The 16,897-nt window shown below is 37.6% G+C and overlaps 1 protein-coding gene across 3 annotated transcripts; it reads right to left on the minus strand.

Annotated features, from left to right (window-relative positions):
• Positions 1-120: 120 nt before the first annotated feature.
• Positions 121-16,862, minus strand: TUBE1 (tubulin epsilon 1). 3 transcript variants are annotated; one of them, XM_072739190.1, is made up of 14 exons: positions 16,778-16,811; positions 16,606-16,679; positions 16,330-16,382; positions 13,145-15,296; positions 12,900-13,053; positions 12,738-12,795; positions 9,403-9,518; positions 8,075-8,196; positions 5,869-6,056; positions 5,474-5,649; positions 4,530-4,670; positions 2,017-2,157; positions 1,267-1,441; positions 121-954 (listed from the first exon to the last, which is right to left on the minus strand). In XM_072739190.1, exons 5-14 carry the CDS (start codon positions 12,920-12,922, stop codon positions 796-798), a joined length of 1,299 nt encoding a protein of 432 aa, XP_072595291.1. In that variant the 5' UTR covers positions 12,923-13,053; positions 13,145-15,296; positions 16,330-16,382; positions 16,606-16,679; positions 16,778-16,811; the 3' UTR covers positions 121-795. The 3 variants fall into 3 exon arrangements, with proteins under 3 accessions (XP_072595291.1, XP_025861604.1, XP_025861606.1); XM_026005819.2 differs by lacking the exons at positions 12,900-13,053; positions 13,145-15,296 and having other exon boundaries at positions 16,791-16,862; XM_026005821.2 differs by lacking the exons at positions 13,145-15,296; positions 16,778-16,811 and having other exon boundaries at positions 16,606-16,765.
• Positions 16,863-16,897: the final 35 nt, after the last annotated feature.

Below are 16,897 nucleotides of genomic sequence, written 5' to 3' on the forward strand. Positions count from 1 at the left end.
GCAACACTGTCACTGGACTATTACAGTCATTTTCCTGCAAAGTTTGGGAGAAGATGTCAAGCTAAGTAATGTTCTGTTTGCTTATATAAATGGTGACAAACAAAACCAATTATCAAGCGGTACTGTTTAAAAATATAGACATTTATTATTAAGAAATCAACTGGTTTAATAAAAACATTAGATTTAAAGATAATTTAATACATATTCAGGTTAAAATAAATGTAAATTTTGATTCTTTTGAGTACAAACAAGTGGTTACCCAAAGGAGAAACAAAATCTCCTTCATACTATAATAAAACCTATCCTTGTAAAGTTAGTGGGTATTACATAGAAGTATTTATGTTGTGTTCTTCTGCTATTCCTCGTACTTGCTTTTAAAGAATCAGGAGAATTTAAAGGATATAAAAAAATAAATTATAAATAAATATAAAAATATACCTGTATATGATTTTTTTTAAAAGACATAAATTATCACTTTATAAATGCCTAAATATGAGATTATAAATAAAAGTGTTGAAGAACTCTGTTTTCCCAATTTTAGAAAAGGCGAATTTTCTGAAGACAAATGTTTGAAGTTAAGGTACTAGTTAAGGTACTAATTTCACAGGTTATTACCCACAAATTGTGATGAAATGAAAACCACTCTTTTTTTTTTTTTAAAGACAAAAATACTTTCTAATAGGAAAAAGTGCAAAGTGGGTTTTCTGAATCACAAACATTCCAAAACAAAAAGAAAAGGTGATGAAAACCAATGTAAAATTAAGAAAAGTAAAAATTGTATTTTTGGGGTATTTTTTACATAGCTATGCTTAGTCTAGGTAAATCTTCCACAGGCATGCTTTTTGTGGCATCCAGTTGGTTGTATTCCTCTATAAGCCTTGATAAAGATGACACCGCTTCCATGAAACAGCTTTCTTCCATCCCTTCAATTTGTAGATAGTGATGAAGATGAGCCTATAAATAGTAAACTGGATACTGTTGACCATTTTCAGAAAATTGAAAAAAAAAAATCTCCTAAAACATAAATAATTCTTCATTAAAATGGTAGTTCACTCAGCTTTACAAGAGAAATGAGAACTCAAATCCTGTGAACTCACGAGATCTCTCGTTTAGATAGTCTGAGTGCACCTCTCCTCTTCAGCTATAATCAGTACGATGAACACAGCAGTCAGGATTGCCCCTGACTCGTAATAGTGTAATTCGCAAGAAGACATCTTAAATAGCCAAAACAATCACACATAGTTATGAAGGTGTCCTGACAATTACCTTTTTCTTGTAGAGCCTCGTGAATCTGTCTCTCAGTTCCATGAAGGTGGGCTTCACGCATGTGTTATTTGCTAGAGCTAATAACGAATGGGAATGGCCCACAGGCGGTACTGAGCACAGGCTGGTTTTCCAGCCTTCTTGATTCCAGGAGATGAACCGGAGAGAAGGTTTCAATCTGAGATGCAAAAGCTCAAAGGTGAGAATGAAGGTACTGAAAATTCTGCCGTGTATGGCAGCGGACATTACTGATGGCACCATTCTCTTTGCTCAGTATTTACTGTAAGCTATCTATGTTTTACTATTAGCAGTAACGTGGTAGAGCCCGCCAGTGAGCTAAGGGACATTTACTCGGGAGGACGTTAAATCTGGGGATGAAAACGAGATGAAAATACTACATTTTTCCTTGTTTTGTGAGTCAGTAGAGTTTTCCTAAAAATAGACTGTCAAAAAATAGTAAAACATAAACTTAGAGGCAGTGTAGTGTGGTAATAATGAAACCATAAGTTTTCTGAACACCTTCAGAGGATAAAACATATCCTATATCATTCACTATTCATAAACGACAATTTTGTGCCATTATTATTATTTTACGTGTGAGAAAAACAAGGCTTAAGTGAGGCTAAGTAGTTTGCTCAAGGTCACACCTTAGTTAAGTGGCAATGCTAGAATCTGAAGAGAGGCCATCTGAACTACTATGCTACACTGTCACAAGTAGTACACACAAATCATCACGGAAATATAAAATCAAACCTTTCAATATTTCTGCGAAGATCTGAAACCTGTACGTTTCCTCTCACCATAAGGGCACAGGCGAGGTAGAGACTGTGTTTGGGGTCAGCCCGAATTAGCTGGTGATCTTTACTAAAGGCATCTGAGAACATCTGGTCCAACCTAGAACAATGAAAGAATCACTGTTTATACAAAATATTATTTCTTCTCTGTAGAACTACAAAATGCGAAGACAGTCACCTTCTGGTCAATAAATTTCACACACAAACACATTCTACGTTTCAGCTATCATTTTCTCAGAACACAATCTTGAGAAATACGACAAGAGAGGAGGACATCATTTATCCTTTATTTAAAGAGGGGAAGAAAAAGGTGCCAACAAGTTTGTATCTAACAATACACAGCATCCTAGTCTTTAAAATAGCTCCAGCCTGGTTCTTAAATCTCACTTAACTCATATGATTAGGTTCCCTAGATCACTCTAGATTCTGTGTGCTGGATCTGCAGAATGATTGGGAAGAGCTGCAGAAATCACACTGTGTTACTTACTCATTCAACAGATATTTAACTAAATGCCTACTGTGTGCCAGGCACTATTCTAAGCGCAAGAGACCAAGCAGTGAACAATTTCTACTCAAATGGAAAAATAATTCTACTCTAATGGAACTTACCTTCTATTTTGGTTATGTAACAGCAAGAATAGAAGACTCCTTTAGGGAAAGTGAGCTGTGTGGGATTCATAAATCCTCTGCTACGGTGTTCAAGATTTTGTTGTGTATGTACTTTTGGGGATTTTTACAGAGATAAGGAAACCCAGAAAAGCTTAAGAATTACTCTACAACAAGTGGCAAACTCATTCTTGATTCATCCTCTGCCACAAAACGTAAGAACTAGGAGTTATTCGTCATTTTGGCATACTTATCTTTTTTTTATAGAGAAATATGGAATTTTAAGAAACAAATATACACACTTCATGTGTGATTATTTTCATGTGATAAAAATGGGATGAGGTACAGGACTGACATTTATTAATAAAGGTACCCCCAAGACATTCTCACTACTAAGAAATTAAAGTGTTTTAAAACTATGACTTCTAATAGAACAATTTTAAAACAATTTATTATCTTACTCAAGGATAAATGTGTTCATGTGCTGATACGGCAGCCTCTGAAATATCTATAGTACAGCAGAAAAAGGGCAAAAAAGAACACAAAGATAGAACACTGTGACAAGTTCCCTAAGTGCTAAAATCTTTAAAGTCCCTTATACATTTTCACACGTTTTGATTAAAAATAAACCTTTGTAACAATTATGATTATATGAATAAAAAATGTTGCAACAGTATAATTTTTATCAAAATATGCCAAAAGCAGGATTAAAAGAAGTTTAATTGGCTTTAAAACATTCAGGTTGAATGACCTCAAACATTATTTTCTTTATGTAGAACTTAACTAGAAATTCCATGTCTTTATTTTTTAAGAATTAACTTTAAATGTAAAAATGTCTGGATTATCACTCTAGTACAATAAATAGTTTAACACCAATTTACATGTGTCCATATTAAAGATGCGTATTTTATTTAAATGCACTACTTTTTAATATGCAGGGCTGATAATAAGAGTGAACATTTAGTGGGTGGGTACCATGTTCCATACACAATGCAAGCTGCTTAACTCAAGGTCATCGGCATCCCATGCAGGAAGAGTCTCATCTATTAGTTGGCCTAACTGGTTACTTGTTAGCAGCTGAAATCAAAGTTAATCAATAGCACGGTGATATTACAGTGCAGAACTGTTATTTTGCCCAAACTTAAACTATAAAGAAGATCTTTAATCTAGTTTCTACTTTATCATTTACATACTTTCCTCTTACAGAGTTTGACAGGACCTTTTCCCTCTGTCAACTGTGGATGTCAGTGGGACCTTTTCAAGCTCGTCCTGTCTGTGCTCAGAATATTTTTCAACTACATTTTTTTGTTAACTAGACTGATTAAGTTTTATGCATATAAGTGGCACACAGTTATAAAACAAGGTGCTCTGGAAATGATATATAGCAGCTACCACGAACAACCACATTGGAAAAGCCTTCTGTGGTGCTGGACCAAGATAAGAACTTTAAAGATACTCTTACTTAATATACTCAACAAGCCTACGAGGTAGGTGCACTGATTCTCATTTCCACAGATGAGAAAAACTAAAAGAAAAGTCTGTCTCCTGCCCAGTGACAGAATTAGCATTCAGACTTAAGTATGTCAGACTTCAAAGCCCTGAAATCTGTTTCAATAAAAACCAATCTTTATTAATTTCATTAGTTTAAAAATTTACATTTCAAATACTGACCTTTTAAACAATGATTTATAAATAAAGCAGCATTCAAATAATGAAAAAGTGGTTGTCATCAGCTGCATTTTATGTTCCTCTCACAAAGAAAATGACATGAAAAAATACCTAGCATTATTACAAACTTTAAAAAATGTTATTTCTTAAAAACAACTCAAATTATCAAGTAATTGGAGTAAAGTGACTACATCTTACCTTCGGGTAGGAATGTTAACATCTGCCAGCGTATACAGTGGTGTTAGACTTGACACAAGATAATGCAGTTGAGGAAAAGGAACTAAATTCATGCTGATTTCATTAAGGTCCATATTAAGGGACCCTTCAAATCTTGCAGAGCTAAAAAATCAACATTAAAGCAAGAGAAAAAAAATTTAATGTTAAGATTTTATACTTTGAATGCAGCTTTACTTACTCAGCAGGCATTCTTAAATCCTTTTGTACACTGTTCTTCAGTAGAGAATATTCCTTTTTTCTGTATTAGTGAAATTTAGTACCATTAATATCATGTACAAAGGTAATTATAATGCACAACATCTATAGCAATTCTTATTTGTGGATTATGTGATGTGCAATCAACACACTATTATGTTACACGTTACATATACAAAAATGTCTTACTTAAAACAGACTTTGAGTTAAACACATACAGATAAATAATTTAATTATTCTATAAACTTTACTATGTTCCTCAAGCACCTGCTTAATGTGCTCTATAGTTTGGAATAAAATAATGCTAAAGCAATCTTCCTGGAGCAAAGTCAAGGAGATATTTTGGACCAACAATAAGGAGGTAAATATTAGCTGCTTTAAAAAATGACGATTGTTCTACAGCAAAACAATATGCTTACTGTTATCTAACCAAGTTCTCAAGTGTTTATCTGTGACAAGCTTTTTTCATGTAACACTTATTATTTTCTGGAATGTCCCTGGGAGAATGCTGGTTTGGAGTAAGACATGAAAATTCTGGTCCATGACTCCAAGATTTGAAAACACTAGACAAAATAAAATCAAATAAAAAGAAGTTCCTACGACTTAGAAAAGCTAAAAAAAATGCTACTATGAAAATGTTACTGCAATCACCCTCAGAGGCCAAGGGAAGCTTTTAAATTGTCCTAAGATATGCCATCAATAGGATTTACCTTGTTAGGTTCAGCAGCAAATTGGCCACAATGTTGTTCATTGCATCAAAAGGCTTCTGGTGCCGCTTTTTAACAGCCCCAGCGCTTGAAGTAACCAGACTCTTTGCCTTTATAGTTGTGCCCAACTTTCCAGAATTCACCATGAGGTCAATTTTGCTAATGATGTCAAATAAAGACTTTTAAAGAAAAAATATTGGGAGAGAAGCTATTAAGAAGAGGAGACATAGAGGACATTCTACCAGGAAGGAAAGAAGAGAAAGAAAAACAATTTAAACTTATTTAACCTTCAATCAGAAGGCTGAAAAGGGAAGAGAATGTTTCATATGCACATAGAAACATAACAGGAGACTCAATGTATATATGATACATCTATAAATTATAATGTCATTTCTTACTTGGTTGTCAATGGGCAACACACAGTCTGCATGCTCATTAAGTTCCTTCATTGCCAAGATGCTATTATAAGGCGAGGTTATGACATCATCCTCAGCAGAAGGATACACTGAAGTCACGAATCTGTATACTTCTGGGAATTCATCCTCAAGCACCTTTAAAAGAAATGTGCCAAGCCCAGATCCTGTTCCTGAGGATTAAAATTACAAAAACAAAAACAAACCAGCATAAGTTATTCAAAATAAGATTGTGAGGAACTTGGAATTTTCTGGGTTTTTTGGGTAGAAACATACATTAATAACCACAGCATTACATAGAAGACAGCTTTGATTCCATTAAAAACTTAAAAAAACACACACATATATATATATATATATATATATATAAAACCTACAAACAGAATGAAAAAGGTAAACTAAGAAAAAATCTCCAACACATATGATGAAGGACTAAATTTCTTTAATAAAGAGGTCTCACAATCAACCACCAAAAAAAAAAAAAAGAATACAACAGAAAAATGAGTAAAAGTACGTAAATCATAATGAATCAAATGGTGAATAGATGTGAGGATGTTCAATCCTTTTTCTAATCAAAGATATCTAAATTAAAACAATCTAATTTTGAACATATTAGATTTATGTCTCATAATACTCAGTGACAGTGTAGGGAAATAAACTTGCATAAATTGTGCTAATAATATGGATTGGTGAATTAATGTAGGAAGGTGTTTATAAATATCAATCAAAATTTAAAATGTACATATTCTTTGGTCCTACTTTCCTTTTGGGAATATTACCTACAGCTACAGGGGCATAACTGAGCAAAACTGTACGTACCAGATGTTCAAATGGGGATTATTTATAATAACTAAATACCATTTAGTATTTTATAAAATACCTAAAATTCTAAAAATACCATTTAGAATTTTATAAAAGAAGCTAAAAAAAGTTTAAAACAACATCTGGGAAACAGACTTTAAAAATTATTATATATTAACACAATTGAATTCTATGAGACAGAGAAGACACTGAAAGACATTCAGGAAAGACAAAGTTAAAAAATGTCAGAATGATATGCACTGCATGGTCTTGTTTATGTTAAAACACACACACACATTTTTAAAGGCATAGAAAGTATCTGGAAGGATAGAAATTGGCAAACTTGATTACCTGAGAGGAGAGAGGCTAGGATTTAGATGTGGGAAAGGGGACAGTTTTTAACCTCTCCCATTATTTATTTTTGCCAGTAAATTATGAATATAGTCTTCTGAGATTTTTGAGTAATAAAGGGATTTAAAAAGGCACCATAATGAACTATAAATCAAATTAGTTTTTTTCTGAAAACCTATCCAAACTTGGAGGTTAATTATACTAGTACAAAGAAAATTTGTTTAATTTAATGATTATGATGATGATCCTCTAAAGACATGCCTACATAGCACTGTAACTTTAATTTTAAAATGTTATATTGAATAATATGTATAAAAATCAATTCATATAACCTGAATATAAAATCCTAATCTGAGCGTGGAGAAAAACAGCATGGCAATTTTTTTTTTTTTAAACTCACTAATCCTATTTGAAATGAGCAAAATAGGATATGTTTCCAGTTCATAGAACAAAGGAGCAAAATACTTCATTTGTAAGGTATAGGCTTCCCTGGGGACAGAAAGCAATGCAGATAATTTATTCTAGGTCAAGGTAATTACCATGTAAGGAGTGATTTAAAGGAACTAATCGGATTTCTTTTACCTATGTCTCTTATTGGACACAAGAAAGGCTGGAAGGCAGTTTAAAGAATACTGATATTTCTTGGCACAGATATCTATGAACAAGCCAGAAATGCTTAGCCTCTAGGTGGGAGATGAGACTATATAAGCAAACTCTTAAGAGAAAGCATTCCCCAAAAGCTCACAAATATTGAAATGTAGTTGGAAATTTTATAAAAGAAGCTAAAAGTAGAAGAAGAAAAATCTCCAGATTCAGTAGTACTGACTCTTAAAAGGGCTTCGGTTTAAAAACAATGGTAACAGCAACAAAATTTGACAAAAATTTAAAATAAAAAAGTTACGAATATACTCATAAACACATAGTGTTAAAAGTTGTAACTTTATTATAAAGCATAGGTCTGAAAACAGACTACTGTTAGCAAAATGAACTCCCACTTACACTTTCACATTGTTTTAGGGAAATGTGTGAATAACTTTACCTCCTCCCATGGAATGTATTATAAAAAAACACTGCAGACAATCACAGTGCTCTGCCGACTTTCTGAGTTTCTCTAAAATCTGTTCTCGATAAAGACTGCCAAAAACTTTGTGACCCACAGCCCTGAAAAAAAAAAAAAATTGTAAAAACACTCTGGCATTTATTATTTCAAGATTTTATTATTTCTGAACTAAATGAAAAGATTACAGAAAAACCCGGAAAAGCATTTTTACTGTATTAATTTTATTTCACATCAAATAAACTGTATTAAGATATTTCAAACATACTAGATAGAAAATATAAAAAATATATAGATCTATAATCCTCAAATATTCTGATAAAATAGCTCATTATCGATGGATATTAAACTATGATTTTCTAAATCTATCTTCTTTTTTTTTCCCTTTGGTATAAGACTTTAGTTACATAGTTTTTCCTCATCTCCATTTAAAATAAATAGTGATTGCAATAAATTTTACATATTAAAAAGCAGAAAGTAATCAACTAAAAGGACCTTAAAAATAAAAAATTTGGAACATATTGGTTTAATATATGAGAAAACACTGGTCACATCATGTTACCATTAGCTGAAATGATACACAATAGAAAACTGATATTCATACGGCTCTGCAAGTCTTTTTGATTAATCGAATTTGTAAATAGCACTTTGATGCATTAAAGAATGATTAAATGATTAAAAAATGAATGAATGACTTCCCCACAACATGCAGTCTGGTTGTGTAACTCAAAAATCACATGTAACTAAAGTCTTATACCTAAGGAAAGGAGCTACTTAATTTTTAAAAAGCAGCAAAAACAGTCTCAATGTAAATTTTCAAATGATCACTGTTGAAGCTATTTACCCCGTTAAGGAGAACAGACAGTTAAATACTTAAGAGCTAAACACAGCCTTAGGCTGAGCTTAAATGCTGGGGTGCTGGTCTGGCTTGCACTTCTTACCAGTCCTATCAAGTCTGACCCACTGGAGAACTTGATAGAATCAAATAATATAGGTAAGAGAACAGTTTATAAAAATAGTTAAAATTTCTGTCACTAGTATTATGAAAGAATCAATTTATAAGAAATTTAGTAAATCCATTTTTCATGAGTTTTCTTTAAAAAAGTGAGAAAGAACTATGATACAGGTGGCTTTTAAGTATTAAAAAAAGACCATCATTTATCCAGAAAAAGATGATGGACGAAAAGCCGAGAGGCAGGTTTGGCAGGTTAGATCTTGCTTTTGGATCAGCAGGACCTATTAGAATAAAGGAAGTTCTTTTTTTTTTTTTTTTAGATGACATTCAATTTTTACATATAGCATATTCTCACCAATTATTCCCTGAGCCGGAAATATCAGTGATGAGCTGCTTGCTATCAAACACATCTCTCAATGGTCCCTGCAGAATTTCATTTACTACCCCTTCCTCCATGTCAATCAAGACAGCCTGAGAAAGAAAAATAACATTGAATTAGCATGTTTTTCCTTATAGCTAGTCACTCTGTAAATTAATTTATGAACTATAACTTGCATTGTTCTTTTTATAGTTTAAACTCGATCAAATGTGTATCGAGTCTTTATGTAGAATCTGTTATTAAAAATGAAAAAGTAATTTCACTGTGCTCAAGAGGTAGGATACAATTAAAAGACGGGTTCTAAACTCTTATCCTACTCCAAAATACCACGTGGGATGAAAACGGGAGCTGAACATCCCAACTGATTTTCTAACAATTCTTTTATTCATTTGCCTACGTGACTGTCAATGTTTTGAGAACAGGTCTTGGAAATTAAAAAAGTGCCCTGACCAGAAAAAATTCTCAATACGTGTGGAGTATTTTAATGCACTTGCTCACCAGGAGCAACCATGCTGCTCGTCAGGAATCACAGCGCAAAACTGTCCAAATCAAATCAGTAAACTTACTATCACATGCAAAGCGAGGCCCTAGATCAGAGGTCAAAGATAACAACAGGGTCCCCACGCCCAAGAAAATCTAATTCGTTACCACAAACATTACTGACATGGAAGGTGACCTTTACTACTAAGAAGAAAATGAGAATATAAAATGTAAAATTAACTATGGAAAGAAAAATAGAAAAGATTGGAGGGAAACAGCAAAAAGTAGGCAGGAATAGCTTGGCAGTAGGATTAAATACTCCCTGCCCCCACTGTTTTGTACTTCTTGTGTGTTCTATACTGAGGAAGAGAAGTGAGAGTGAAATAGTTAAGTAAAAAAGCCAAAAAAACTAATGAAATAACCTTAGAGTACACCACAAAGCAATTAGCTATTTGATTCAGGGTCCCAAAGAAAGTGGTTTACAGGCTTTTCTAGTTCTTGCGACCCTGTAACATTAAATGCTACCTGTGGCTGTCCTAAGTGCTTTACACGTATTACCCCCTTTTGGTCCTCACAACCCTCTATGTGCTTACTATACTTACCTGTCCTGCTTTACACGAGACAACTGAGGCCTAGGAGAGCTAAATCACTTGGCTGTGATCACCCAGCTTGTAAGTGGTGGAGCTGAGAGTCACACTGGTTAGCCTGGCTGCAGAATATTCAGTCTACGCTCTCCTACCTACTGAAAAGACAGTCAAGTTCGAAATTTATGGGGGTACTAACTACCGAGGGGTTGCAAGGTATGCCCATTTAAACTCTGTGAATTAAATGGTTTATGTAGGGCACCCCGGGTGGCCCAGCGGTTTAGCACCGCCTTCGGCCCAGGGTGTGATCCTGGAGACCCAGGATTGAGTCCCACGTTGGGCTCCCTGCATGGAGTCTGCTTCTCCCTCTGCCTATATCTCTGCCTTTCTCTGTGTCTCTCATGAATAAATAAATAAAATCTTTAAAAAAAAAAAATGGTTTGTGTAGTTAATTAGCTATGCTACTGCAAGTGATTAAAACAGTGTTACACACAGTGGATCAGAAATACTGCGTTTCTAACTGTACAACAGTACATCACAGTAGGATGTTACAAAGACTATATATTATGTATTATAAATGTGCTCTTTTACAGGCAGCACGCAATAGACGTATACTTTACGTACACTGGACTATAAAGGGTTACTTGCTGGCACTTGAGGGATTTTCTAGGATATTTTATGGTAATTTTTCTCTTAGGTGTTGACTGAAACACCTAATAGGCCGTAAGAGAGCCATCACTGCATGGTAGTAGTAGCATGTGGTATACTACAAGTTGAGTAAGATCACAAAAAGAAACAAATATTAGCTTATAATGGCCTTGTTCCAAAACAGATTTAAGACTGCACGGTTTGGAGTCACAGCTTTCAGGATCTGAGGTTTATCGTTTTCTGCCAGAGCAGCCTGGTGATAGCTCTCTGGCCTCTGAGCAGTTCCTTAGGTCTAATACAGGATTTACAAAACTCTGAGTGTTTGCGCATTGACCTACGATACTGGACGCAGATGAGGGACCTAACCACTAAATCTCGTGAAGCCTGGACCCTTCAGTGATCACAGCCACATACTACTAAGACTCCAGGGGGAAATAGAAGAGTACCTCCTAGGACAAGTCAAAGGTTACAGAAACACACTGATTTATCCTTTGCCTATAGTGTGCCCTCCACCTCCTACCTCGCTCACTGAGGGGGAGGCAGGAAAGAGCTCGAAATGGGAGTGCTCTAGGAAACCCAGTTACTTTTTCTCTGAGATCTGGATTGGGATGTTAGTGCTCTCCAGTGTGCAGGGCACCACGGGTTAATCGTCTGAACAGCCTACAAGCATATGGCCTCTGTGACTAAATTTTGTTTTCCAAGGACATTGGAGATTACAGATACAGGAAGACAGTGCTTGGGTACAACACAACTGCTCTTCACTCTTCCAGCCGCGACCCCAGGTCTGATCCTTACTGTCTCAATTCCTTCCACCTAAACTGCCTTTCTTTTTTTTGTTACAATGATTATTGATCAACAAACTGGAAAAAGCAGTTTTCTGTAGAGAAACAACAGCAGGAGTCTTACTGGAATGAGATTAAGACGAAATATGGGCTACTGACTCGAAGCATTTTTGTTCGTGAGGCCTTACACGACGATGGTACTCACTGTAACACGGCTGGATCTGTGGTTTGTACTGGGGATAGTATAACTGACGCAAAGAAACCCTCCGTTATCTTCAAATGAAAAATTAACCTGCATTAGTATGTGTTTCAGGCTTAGAGTTAAGAAAGTTCCTTTGTTATCATTTACCTAGATGTGGATCTCCTCCGAAATGGTTACCAAAAAATGCTAAATACACAGTGTGTTTTTACTTTAAACACAGTTCCCCCCTGAAGTTTCTGATAGATATAAATGTCTGTTTAATTACATTTATACTAAAGTGTGGCTTAGTAAATACTTTTTTTTTTTAATTTGAGAAGTTAAAGTTTTATTCTCATGATAGTTACAGGAGTGAAGTTATTATTATTTTTTTTAATTATTATTATTTTTTTAAATTTATGATAGTCACACACAGAGAGAGAGAGAGGCAGAGACATAGGCAGAGGGAGAACCAGGCTCCATGCACCAGGAGCCCGACGTGGGATTCGATCCCGGGTCTCCAGGATCGTGCCCTGGGCCAAAGGCAGGCGCCAAACTGCTGGGCCACCCAGGGATCCCAGGAGTGTAGTTATTTTAAAAACACATGCAGCGTTAAGAATGCAAGTATATAGATCTTACTCGTGCTTTCAGAGAACAAATCTTCCCCTTGGAAATACTGCCACCATCACCAACCACTCTGAAAGATAAAAAAAAAATGGGAAAAGGTTGTAAGATCTTCCAAGGCTAATACTGCTGTTAGGTAATAAAGCCAACTCCCATTTATATAATAAAGCTACTTACAGGCCTGGTGAGGCAGACAACATAGGGGTGAGGGCAACATAGAAGGTGCCATTCCTATTCTTCTCCTGTCCACCCTCCCATTAGGCTGAAAAGTGGGGTACTTTTTCCCCTGGCTGTCTTTGTAGTCAGGGCTGGCCATGGGATCCAGTTCTTACTAATGAGATAAAAAGGGAGATATTCTGGGAGGCTTTTCTGGTAATAAAGAGATTCGGATGCACTTGGTGCCAACTCTTCCTTTTCCCCACCTTGAATATGAATAAAAATGTGATGCATGGAGTGGAGGCTGCCACTTTATAGTCTGGAAAAAATAAACATGAGGACAAGAAACCAACACTATAGGAATAATGAAACGACAGTATCTTGGTCTTTGAAGACACTTCTCCAAGCCTAGGTCATCCCATTCCCAGGTTTCTTTGTATGAGATAACTGGATACTTCTATTGCTTAAGTCACCATTAATGAGGTTTTCTACTGTAGCTGAACATACATCAACTGACATATCAGTTATATTACTGTTGAGTATCTAAGGCTGTTCCTAGAATTTCATGTTGAACTAAAGTAACTACATCTGTGACCAAACACAGAATTGGGGTCAATATAGTTTACAAGAAAACAGACTATATGAAAGGAAGCTGAACTGAGCACAGATGATGCTATGGGCTGGGTTGGTAAACTATGATCCTTGGGCCGACTCTGACCAACTGCTTATTTTCCTAAATTAAGTTTTATTCAAACACAGCCATGCCCACTTGCTTACATACTAGTAAGCTAGACCTGCATTCCTGTTACAACAGCAGAGTCCACGAGATGTGACAAAAACCTGGAATATTTACCTCTGGTCCTTTGCAGTAAAGGTCTGTTAACCCCTAGCATAGGTAAATTCCTAGGATGCTATTAAAAAGGTATGGTCGTTTCCTCAAATAGATACAGGAGTGTATACAAGAAGTGTAAACAGGGGATCTTGTTTTTGAAAGTTTTTTTTTTTTTTTTCTGGAACAGATGCCAGTAGGTGCTGCTAGTACATAGCAAGAGTCAAATGCCAGGACTCATCTCCCCTTTTTGGAGAAACTTGGGAATGGGGAAATAAGAATGCTCTCAGGTTAAATTATAAAACGGAGTAGAGGAGAATGTGGTTACGGAGTCAACTTATCTATTTTTTTTTTTAAAGGTTTTTATTTATTCAATCATGAGAGACACAGAGAGAGAGGCAGAGACACAGGCAGAGGGAGAAGCAGGCTCCTTGCAGGGAGCCTGACGTGGGACTCGATCCCGGGACCCCAGGGTCACGCCCTGGGCCGAAGGCCGTGCTAAACTGCTAAACTGCTAAACCACGTGGCTGCCCACCAGAGTCACCTTGTTAAGAAACAATACCTCCCCTGGCTGAGACTCAGCTAAATAATACTAATGATAGGACTGGCCATCAAGAGGAGAGCGGATGAGTGGCAATTCAGAAGGGAAGCACGTAAAAGGAGGTATTACTAAAACACATATGAGTCTCTTAACAGTATTTAGGGGAGAGGATGTTCTAGTTCACAAACAAGAGGGAATCTAGGTAACAGAGATCTCCATACAATAAAGATAAAGGACACCAGCCATTAAGGTAACACCCCTAACTCCCCTTGGTCTGATTCCACTGTCACCAAGCAACCTTTAATTATTTTGCTTTTCAGGTAGTTTTCCTACAGAAGAGAAAGTGCTTTTGAAGGGAAAAAGCGGATGCTCTCTCTCCAGTTACGGCTCCTACTGTCTGTTACTACACTGACCTTCTGCTTTTTAATCTCGCGTTCTCTTTATGTTTGGTTTGTCTGCCTGTACTGGAGAGCAACGGACTCAGTCTCAAGATGTTACGTTTTCTGAGTCTGCAAGCCCGAGGGCCTGCCTCTGAGATTCACCATGGAAGTGGAGACTAATTAGCCTTCCCTAGGAGACAACTCACCCCAAGTACCCCACTGACTAATTCAAACCAGAACAAGAATTTTTACTGAATTATAAAGGTGGATATTCACTACATGTATTTTAGTTCAAGTCCACCAGTTTGGTTTTATTAATCGTGTTGGAAACTTAATGAAAAAACACAAACTTCATGATAAGACATTAAAAGCTTATGGACATACCCTGAAAGTCAAAATCACTTTCAGATAAATGATACACACGCTCTTTATGATAAACAAAACTAATTCGACAACTGTTTTCCTCCTTTTTTATAGCACATTCTATTATTAAGGCAAATATTCGGGGATCCCTGGGGGGCTCAGTGGTGGAGCGTCTCCCTTCGGCTCAGGTCACGATCCTGGAGACCCAGATAGAGTCCCACGTCGGGCTCCCTGCGTGGTGCCTGCTTCTCCCTCTGCCTGTGTCTCTGCCTCTGTCTCTCATGTCTCTCATGATTGAATAAAATCTTTAAAAAAAAAAAATACAGTACACTTTCAAAAATTAGTCATTCTTGGGGGACCTGGGTGGCTCAGCGGCTGCGCGTTTGCCTTTGGCCCAGGGTGTGATCCTGGGGTCCCGGGATCGTGTCTCACGTCGGGCTCCCTGCATGGAGCCTGCTTCTCCCTCTGCTGTGTTTCTCTCTCTCTCATGAATAAAAAAATAAAATAAAATCTTTAATAAACAAAAAAACCCAAAAATTAGTCATTCTTGAATGCATTAACAATATACCCCGAGGGAAATTTTCAGTAGTCCTTCAGCAAAACTGCATTTCAAGGTCGTGCTAAAGGTGGTGCACGAGGTGTGCCCGGGTGGCTCAGCTGGTCAAGTGTCGGCTCAGGTCAGCACCCCAGGTCCTGGGATGGGGCCCCTGCTGGGTGGGCAGTCTGCATCTCCCTCCATCTGTCCCTTGGTCCCTCCTCCCATACGTGCTCTCGCCCTTGCTCCCCTTACTCTCTCATAAATCAAATCCCTAAAAATGAGATGGAACAAATAGAACAGAATAAAATAATAAAGTCAAACAAAATAAAATGCTGAAGGAAGGCACACTAAAGGTTCTTCTTGTTCCTTCACATGGCCCTGGAAGGAAACATGCTGTGCTGCTCTGCAGAGTCACAGGAGGAATATTAAAGGCATGAGAAATAATGAGGGGAAAAAATATGCTTTCAATAATGAGAAGGAAAAAAAAAAAAAGCCAGACGATTTACATATAGTTATCAACTGTTTCGTTGTCCTTTGGAGAATTTTCACCCAGTCTGACGACGGAAAAGAATCCTTTTTTTTTTTTTAAAGATTTTATTTATTTATTCATGAGATACCCAGAGAGAGAGGCAGAGACACAGGCAGAGGGAGGAGCAGGCTCCACGCAGGGAGCCCGACGCGGGACTCGATCCGGGGCCCCGGGGTCACGCCCTGGCCGCAGGCAGGTGCTCAGTGAGCCCCCCGGGCGCCCCAGGAGAAGAATCCTAATGCTATGTGACGAGACTTTCACCCCATCTTACCTGGTATCCACATTTCGAAAGAAGCTGCTTATTGCCTCATCATAAATTCCCTGCTATAAAAAAAAAAAAAAAAAAAAAAATAAATAAATAAATAAATAAGGCGTACATGACAACACTGCTAAGGCTTTGCCCCTGGCGCGGACGGTTTAACCACCTCCCAACACCCCGATGGCTGGTCCCTGGCTGCCATGGCAGCACCGACGCCGTACCCAGCAACCGCCCTAAGCCCGGGGACGGTGCAGAAGAAGCGGGGGCGGCCGGGGGCGGGGCCGGTACCTGGTTGACCGCGGCGTGCTCCCTCAGCGCCAGGTCCCAGAAGCAGCACCCGATCTGGTTCCCGCACTGGCCGACTGCGATCAGCGACAGGAGGGAGACAGAGCGGCCATGAGGCGGCACGCAAGGGGCTGCGCGGCGACCGGGCGCCCCCCATCCCCGCCCCCGCCCTCACCTGCGCCGCTTACCCTGGACCACCACCGACTGGGTCATGCTGCGGCGCAGCGCCGTCCGCGTCACTTCCGTCCTCCCGGCCCGGCCCCGCCCACGAGCGGCGCGCCCGCGGGAGCGCGGC

The sequence above is a fragment of the Vulpes vulpes genome, chromosome 1, assembly GCF_048418805.1.
Source record: "Vulpes vulpes isolate BD-2025 chromosome 1, VulVul3, whole genome shotgun sequence".
NCBI lineage: Eukaryota > Metazoa > Chordata > Mammalia > Carnivora > Canidae > Vulpes > Vulpes vulpes.

Bases quoted from the DNA above. Each gene is read 5' to 3' on its own strand.
- TUBE1 (XM_026005819.2), bottom strand. From the start codon at position 16,815: ATGACCCAGTCGGTGGTGGTCCAGG. The intron at 6,057-8,074 runs GTAAAGTTATTC...TTTAATCCTCAG, and splicing joins AATACATTCCATGGGAGGAG to GAACAGGATCTGGGCTTGGC. The intron at 5,650-5,868 runs GTAAGAAATGAC...TTTCTTTAAAAG, and splicing joins TGTTGCCCATTGACAACCAA to TCTTTATTTGACATCATTAG.